At 38.1% G+C, this 8,884-nt stretch overlaps 1 protein-coding gene across 9 annotated transcripts in view; it reads left to right on the plus strand.

Moving 5' to 3' along the window:
• The window catches only part of CTBP1 (C-terminal binding protein 1), a 246,663-nt gene extending 238,322 nt beyond the window's left edge, over positions 1 to 8,341 (plus strand). For 8 of the 9 annotated variants that reach the window (XM_049794213.1, XM_049794224.1, XM_049794229.1 and 5 more), the window contains 2 exons: positions 1,222 to 1,339; positions 6,866 to 8,341. In XM_049794213.1, coding sequence (XP_049650170.1) covers positions 1,222 to 1,339; positions 6,866 to 7,052 — 305 coding nt within the window. In that variant the 3' untranslated portion in view covers positions 7,053 to 8,341. The remainder of the gene's footprint in view (positions 1 to 1,221; positions 1,340 to 6,865) is intronic. The other variant, XM_049794211.1, reaches the window with a different exon arrangement.
• The last annotated feature ends 543 nt before the right edge of the window (positions 8,342 to 8,884 follow it).

Raw genomic sequence — 8,884 nt, forward strand, 5'->3', positions numbered from 1 at the left:
CTAAGAAACCCTTTCAGCTTGTGTATAGGAGACGCAGGAAGTTTTAATGACATAAGCTCAAGTCATGGAGTAACAAGTATTTGTTGGCATCCACTAGACAAAAAGCAATTATGTGAAAAGTCTTTTTTACAGCCCCATTGTGGCCAGGCTGATGGATAGAAAGAGCAGGCAAAGAGTAGTGAAGTCCTTAATCAAATTTCCAGTAGGAAGTTGGAGACAAAAAGCCTGAAGTCTTGAATGATGGAGCATGGTCAGTTTTTGAAAGCGTTTCTGGAGTACTGTTGCCAACAGTAGCAGTGGTAGACTCGAACTTACCTCTTTCTACCTCTGTGTGTACAAATGCACAGTAAGATTAAACTATAGAAAAGATCCATTAAAACAGATGTCAGAAAAAAGCAAAGGCTCCAATTGATCTCCCATTGAAATAGGTGGAAATATTCCTGTTGTCATGAAGAAAATGTGTGTCGTATCTGTTCATGTCATGTTTTGCAGGGCTGGAGGTAGTTCTACAGAAGACAGTCAGAGGCTTGTCGAGTATGTGCTGAATCAGGTTGACAGATTTTCCAGTATCTGTGTCTTAAAACTTCAGTTATACTTCAGAGGTTAAGCAAAAGTTTTGAAGAAGTGAAGAAGGGAGTTTTCTGGTGTATTTTAATTTTTTTGTAGGAATGAAAGAGATGGCGGAGGATTAATACATTATAGTAAATAAATGTGAAGAGCAATTGAGATAAAGAGGGGGAAGATCAGGAGGACAGGAAAAAAGTGTTGGTCGTATTCAGGTTTATGGCAAAATTCCATTCAGAATCCTACATTCTTCAATAAGTGTTTTTATTGCTGTTACATGTGGAGAGAAAAGGAGGAAGGTGAAGTTAAAGACAGAGCAGGAGGCTACATTACTGAATTTGAGTGGCAGCCATGCTCTTTATTCAAGTTTTAGCTTCTTGGAAAGCATGACTCTTGTTGATTATGGTTTTATTGAGACCCTGTATACAAATGACAAGAGAGACAGAGAAGTAAAAACTATGCAGAACATTTTAACCATTATTAACTAGGTCCCAGACAAAAGGAGAACAGCAAGGATCAAAAATAAGCTCTTAGTGTGACTTTATGTATTGATATAAAACTGCAAATATTTATAACTATTTTTAACATAGATACAGTAAGAACATAAGGAACACAATTTTTATGTTTTTTTATTTTCTCTCCCTTGCTTCATCCTAGGTCGTATTCCAGACAGTCTGAAAAACTGTGTTAACAAAGATCACTTGACTGCAGCTACACATTGGGCCAGCATGGATCCCGGAGTTGTTCATCCAGAGCTTAATGGTGCTGCATACAGGTAAGTGTGCTGCAGGTGTAAAAGAAGTACTTCCTTAATTCAGAGGTATGTATTCCAGAATAAATAAAAGACCTTCCTCTTAATAAAAGAAGTGGTTTTGGATTAGGCCCCAGCTGTATTGTTTTCATAATTGTTGCATTCAGGAGAATGATCTTGTTTTGCTAGTTGAAGTTGGTCATGTAGTGCATAAGTACGTTTCCTTTTCTTATCTTTTTTGTGTGATTAGTAATACCTGAACAATATACAGTGTCTTGTATATTCCAGTAAAACACTTCTGGTCATCTCCAGTGAGTGCAGTGGAAGTTTATGTTCCTTTTGCTGAAGGTAATGATACAGCAGTGGGTTACAGAAAGACTTTTCAATAATAAGCTATTATTTTGCGGTTCTGTGACCTCCAGGCGTACGAGAGAGCAAATAACTCAGAAGTGAATACAGTGGAATAGCCTGTGATGATTATGAAAATATGTTTAAAATAGTGTTTTCTAAATTACACATTCAATTTTTAAGCAAAAGCAGTTGAGGGGCTTGATCTATGTATTCTCAATCAACTGTGAAAGCAGCTCTTAATAATTAATAGAAAGGGGCAATTTTTTTATGTCTAATATGTACGTTCCTTAGCTACTTTGTTTGCTTGAGAGTCTTTCTCTGTCCCTTTATCCCTAGCAGCTGTTCTAGCAGCAGACTTTTCCTAGTAGCCAGCTTCACACAATTTTTATTTATGAAAAACGTCTGCAATTTTTTATCTTCCAGTATGGTATTTACTCATAAATAGGATGAAAGTGGCCGAGAAAGCTACAGACAGCTGCTTCCCTCAGTGCCTTGAGGGAAGGGACAGTGCAGTACTTTCATTATTTTTTTTATACCTCTTTGTCCTAATTTTTCCACTGTCCTCCTTCATACGTTTTTCTTATCTTTGTCCTTCTTTAGGATGGGTGCCCCATACTTCTAATAGATAACAGGATTTTTTTGTGTGTGTGTTACCCCATGTGAGAACCCAGCTGTGCACTGCTGAGAAGTGAAGCAAAGCTCTTGTGTCCCAATGACTTTCAACAGTCTCATCAGAAAGTGATGGAGAGATGACAGGGGGAGCATCACACACACACAGACCCTTTGCCATAATCTCCTTATATCAGTAGCCATAAGTGCACCAAAGGAAAAGAATAACTTTGATTTGATCAACACGCATATATCTCACATCACGTCAGGATGTTTATTTTTGGAAAAAGTACCCGTAGCCCTAAATATCTGAAGAACAGTGCTTTTATTTGCTTAAATGAAAAGTTGAAGCACATGTCTTCTCCTCCACAGAGCATGTGGTTTCATTGACTTCAGTTTGGAGTACTGAGAGTATAGCTGAATACAGTTGAGGCTTAGAGGCAGGTGTTGCTGAACTGGGGGTAATAACTCCAACCCTGTCATGGCAGTTAGGAACAGGGTGGCATGCCCAAATAAAATGCAGTTGTTTGTTCTCATTTTGGGGGTCACAAGTTGAGCAGAAGCAGGCTTCGCAGCTAGAAATGGATTTTAACTTAGGAATGTTTTGGGAGTTAATGATTTACAAGGTAAAGACCATATGTATTCAATTTAAGCAGGATAAACACAGAACTGAATGCCTTTTTTAGACATCGTTTCAGTCAGTTTTTTCAATAAAGAAACCTCATTTTGGGAATTTTGAGGGAGAAGTTAAGGGTCATACAAAAAATATTGAAAGCTTCTTTTTGGAGGGGTGATAGAATAGTGTTTGAGTGTGGGTAAAGGTAGTTACTATTTTGTGCAGTATAAAATATGCGGAACTTCAAGCTCAGGCTTTGTGAAGGAATTGGTTTCAGTAGCAGTGTTTGCTGATGCTTAATTCCTACGTGGATTAAGTATAAAATTTGAATTGATTGTTTGAAGCAAATTTTTCTGTCATTTCTTTGCAGTCCAAGATTACGTTCAACTAACTGAGTTCTGGAGTCTTTCAACAGGCAGTATGATGTTTCAGATATGCTAATAACTGTATCATAGTCATGTAATTGCATTAAAAGATAAAACCTGGGATAATAATTTCTATGTTAAAAACTGCAAACTAAAGTTTGAAGTTTAGTGAACTAAAGCTAGCAAGGCTTTTTTATTCTGGACGTATCACTTGTACAGGACAGAACAGAATATCAGATATTATCACAAGCAAAGAAGATTGAGCATTCATCAGCAGAATATAATCTAGGTCTTCTGAATCTCATCGTATTCTGTGGAATACGAAACCGTTTACTATGTGAAATGCAAGATGCTCTATCAACACAAAAGGTCAAGCGAACAGGACCTATCCCATGAGTAAAGATTAATGATATTCCTGAGAAGGAACTATTTGTAGCAGTCCCAGTGAAGCAGCATAATATACCCTGGTTTTGTGTTATTACTGAGCTGCCTGTTAAATAACCCCCGCCATTTCCTCTGTCACAGAGCATGCAGGTTATAGGCAAAGTGAAATTTGACAGCCAGTAAACAGTGATTGTGCAATATATAGACATGTTGACATATATCTCTACCTTCTAACAGGTACTGAAGAGGTACTTGGATGAGAATAGTTACAAGATGGTAATTCAGGAGTTAGTTCATGTTGAAGTATTTCACTGGTAATTTTCAGACTCTGTAATGTAACGTAACAGCATGCACTTACGTCTTTAAGCTCTTTTGGGACGGACTCAGTTTCTTGAACAGAGCTTAACATACTGAGTTCAAGGTGCTTCTGTAGTTTAAAAAATACAGGAGATTAACATAGATATCAAAGTTGCCTTTCGGTTGTAATTAAGAGTGCTACTGTATTTTTCTTTATAAGTTAAGATCCTGTGGGTGAAGGGGAAGGGAAAGTATGAAGTAGCAGAGGAGGTGTAACTGATCTCTCGCTTCTGCTTTCACAAAAATTTTAATGCAGTGGACATTTTACCTGGAAAACGTTTCAACTTATGGCTGCCAGAGGAGGAAGATTGGGAGCAACTTTATGAAGTGCTGGAGGGAATGTGTTTGCTGGTTAAGAATAGAAAAGCATAGCAACATAAGGGAAGGTTACGTAGGCTAGAAATGCCCGTGTGTAGAGGCTGTTGAGTTTATGTGCCCTCCTTTCAGAGATACAATTTGAACAACCCTGATGACTCAATTAAAAAGGGACAAAAATTATGAAAAGAGAATGGCAAAATAGGATTAGGAGTTGTCAAGCAAACTACAGTTTCTGTAGAGGGCTATGTTATCTGTCTTTTGGCTGCTGCCACTGTGTAGCTTTAGGATGAGAAAAACAATTTTAAGGCTTTGGTTGTTACTAAAAGTCTGTAGGAAGCCTGTATCTGAGGAGAGCTGCTGGCAGGTAGAATCCCAATTATTATAACTTGGTGTCCAAGGGGAATATTTTTATATACAGAAAGAATATTTGAAGTTGAAGAATTACAGATGTGTAGTTTGAACGGCTTAATGTGCTCATAAGGTAACTGTTGATGCTTCTCATTCAGCACTGTCCATTTTCACAAGGGGAGGCTCTGACTTTTCTTCCTGAGGGAAGCGCAGTTACAGAATTTGCTCTCTCCTTGATTTCTCCCAGCTCTGGTGTGTTGATGCTCGGGGAATACGTTGTTAGAAGGTAAAGATTGTGTTGGAAACAGTTGCTGTGTTGGGCTTTTAAATGGAAGGTTTTGTCATTTCATGTGGTTTTTTTATGAAGCACCTAGAGTAACAGATAAGCTGTTTCAAAATTAAATTTGAATAAATAAAACAATAGCCAGTCTGACAGTTTTCATAGGAATTGAAGCAAATTTGATTAGCAAGATTCAAATTAAGGTACTGAAACAAGCAACTAATTCCGTTAGAAACGGCAAATTAATTCTAAGGAGCCTCTGGAGAGGAATTAGCATAGGGGAAGCCCTGTAAAGATGTGTACAATTGGGAACAAAGTTCTCTGGCCTACAGGTGGTATGGTCTTTCACATACTGGTTATCCATCCCAGATGATATGATCTGTAGGAGTCTTTCCCAGGATGACCAGGCCAGCGTATGGTGTCTTTGTTGTTCCTGTGCCATGTCAGATAGCCACGCTGAGCCCCTCTGGCACAGTGTTGGCAAAAAACAGTTCCCATGATATTTCTGTGGTGGAAGAAAAAACAACAAGTAAATGTGCTTTCATCCAGCATTTTTTTCTCCTCTGAGTTTTGCATAAGTTCTACACTAATTTTCTATCAGTTTGAGGGAACTTAGGATGGGCAGCACAAACACGCATTACTTTCGAGAAGATGGTACTGAAATGGGGTGAAATTCTCTGATGCATTCAGTGTTAAACTGATGAGAAGAAAATCAACAGCAGAGTAATGTGATAATTGAAAAAAGCTTGACCAGACTGCAAATGCCTTTTCTCCCATTTAGTTCTAAGTAAATACTAGGGTGGCAAATACCACAGTGAGTAAGTGGTAGGTTTGTGTGTTTAGGCTTTTAAATGGATAATGGTCTCGCTAGGATGCTTGGGTGAGCAGAATATAGCAAGAGAGAACACGGGATGAGTGTGCAGCTCTGTGATGGGGAGGGGAGGCAAGGCAAAGGGCCATTGTTAAGTGGTTAGCGTGAGATCACTTGCAAATGGATATTGAGGTATTTGGCTAAAAAGAAAACATTTCTGTTAAGAGTGTTGATGTGTAGCTGTTGTGTATATACAGCACTGTGAAATACCAGTGTTCATCAATTACATCTGAACTTTGGGATTGAAGCAGTAGATTTGCAAGATATTTTTTTTAGCCTGATAATACCAGAGCTGTCATAAAATCAAGCTGAATCAGAGGATGATCTTTTTGTTGAATTCATAAAATATTTAGGCCTCGGTGTTCATCCAGGTAGAGTAAGAAATCTTTAAAACTGTCCATAGTTTCGTGTTTGCATCTCTCTCTTGCAGTCTGCCTGAAGCACTTGTCCTCTGTAGAACTAGTATTGGTTCTCTTTCAGACAAGTATAGCGGCAACTTTGGTGCTGAAAAAGTTACTCAGGTGCAATAGGTTTGAATTTGTCGTCTTAAGAGTGTGTGGGTATGATTGGTCTTTTGGGGAGCTATCAGAAAGCTACGACTGCAAGATTATTTTAAAGAAATATTTTTCCAAACCACAACAATGAAATTTTAAAATTTCTGCATGAGAAAAAAAATTTCTGAAGGTCAACTTGAGGAAGAGTCATAGAGAACAGAGAGGTGTTGCACGGAATTACTTCTTGTTGAGGTATACTTTGAGAGGAGCAAGACTTCCAGGTTGTTTCCTTTGCTATGCTGTCATTCATGCTATTAAATCTGAAATCTGAAGAAGCAATCTAACAAACCTTTATTTCTCATTTGGGTAAGATGCAGCATATTTTGCTTTCTTTAAGCAGCATCTGCATTTGCTATCTCATCTGGAGCTTAACCAACTGTCTTTCTCACTGGTCTGAAAACAAAAGAAGCATCTCTGTAGCTCTGGAAGGAGGCAAGGTGGGCTTTCCGGCCAGTCATCTCTTGGTTTTAATGTATGTTCTTGTTTTCTTCTCTCAGCAGGTATCCCCCAGGCGTTGTAAGTGTGGCTTCAACTGGCATACCTGCAGCAGTAGAAGGAATAGTCCCCAACCCTATGTCTTTATCACACGGCCTCCCTGCTGTAGCCCACCCGCCCCATGCTCCTTCTCCCGGCCAAACTGTCAAACCAGAAGCTGATAGAGACCACCCAAGCGACCAATTGTAGCCTACAAAAACAGCATTCCCAACATCGGAGATTTCAACTTCAGCGTGTGGAAAACAAACAAAACAAAACAAAACCCTGGATTTTGATTAAAGGCAAAACCATGAACTTACAGGAGGAGACGATTATTGGTTTAGAAACTGGTCCAATATACAGTATAAAAGGAAAAGGTGGGAGACAAAAAGAAGATTTGGAAACATTTTTTCCTCCGTATAAATTGTAGTTTGTCCCTGTCCAGTGGACTGATTCACTGTTTCTGTGTCCTATGGGTTCTTTGTTAAGCAAGAGAAGTTAGTAGTTAATTATATCATGAATGTACTTGTCTGTGTACAGTTTTTAGAACATTAAAAAGGGTTTGTTTGCTTAGCTGTCAACAAGGAAAAACATAAGGGAGGCATTCAACAAACCAATTTTGAGATTAAAAATCCTTTCTTTTATATTTTAAAACATGCCCAAAAATGAGGCAGTTGGCAAACTTCTCAGGACAATGAATTTTTCCCATTTTTCTTTCTACGCCACACAGTGCATTGTTTTTTCTACCTGCTTGTCTTATTTTTTAGAATAATTTAGTAAATAAAAGAAAAACAGTTTCTCCTAATTTTGGCATGAATTCCCTTATTTCAAAATGAAGACAACCTTGCAAAGAGATTTTGAGGAAAAACAAAATAAGGTTTTGTATAAACGAGCATTGTGCTTTTTGTCACCAGTTAAAGTATATATTATTGGTGGTATGCGAAAAAGGCACTAGACTACTGAAAAGTAGCAGCATTTCATTGCCTACATTGATTCCTTCCTGGTAATGTGGTAGGCTAGCAATATTTTTGGTTAAAATCATGTTTGTGACTGTAACCATTTGTATGAATTATTTTAAAGAAATAAAAATCCCAGACAAATATCATATGTGTAAAAAATTTTTATTTCTAGTAACTGTTTATTCAACTTTTATTAGGTTTCTTAGCTGTAATTTTTAAACAGATGCTGTCAAGTATTTCATTTCTAGCTTTACTTTGCTCTCTGTTGTTTGTAATACTGTCTTGGAAGCTTGAAAAATAAAAAAAAAAAAATTCTTTCCATACCATTTTTCCCTTTACATTTCGTAAATGTTGATCTTTTTTCCTGTGTTTCTAATGGAGTTTGAAATTAAGATGGATTTTGATTTGTACACCGGCATCATCCGCTACAATATGGTAACAGCATTTATGCCACCACTGTGGGCAGAGCAGAGGAGGTACAACAGCAACACAACAATAATAATAATAATAATAATAAACGTCTTTTGCCGAAGTCCAACATGAGAAGTGTCCATTGTTTTATTTGCTTTTGTGATGATGGAAGCGTGCAGCAGGACGTAGTTGTATTTGCTACGTTGAAGGAGTTTGTTTCTTTGAGCACAGGCAGAAGTGTTTTCAAGGCAGGTTGGATTTCAGCTGGAAGCTGGTTTGGCCTTTCCTGTGCTCCTGGATAAGATGTCCTTCATCCCTATGCAGTTCGCAAAAGCAAGACAAAGTGTAGCTGCTGCAAGAAGGAAATCCAGGATGGGCAAAAGTGAACCTGAACATAAACCTCCTCGGTGGTCTCTTGTCTATTAATCTGAACTAGTAACTGTGCAGCTAAGGTTAGTGAGCTGTTTTTATGGGATCTATGAAAAGTTACTGTCCCTCATTTCCCGCAAGTCTAGAAAGTGGCTTCCACTTCTGTTAGGAAAATGTTAGGAGGCTGCAAATCAGGAAAGACTGAAACTTGCGGGTCTGTACCCAAGGAGCCCTATGTAAAATGTAATTTTGTCTCCATGGAAGAGTGGAAGGTTTTTGCCTTGGAGCATTTAAAGCCAAAAC

The sequence above is a fragment of the Accipiter gentilis genome, chromosome 3 (assembly GCF_929443795.1).
Source record: "Accipiter gentilis chromosome 3, bAccGen1.1, whole genome shotgun sequence".
NCBI classification, from domain to species: domain Eukaryota; kingdom Metazoa; phylum Chordata; class Aves; order Accipitriformes; family Accipitridae; genus Astur; species Astur gentilis.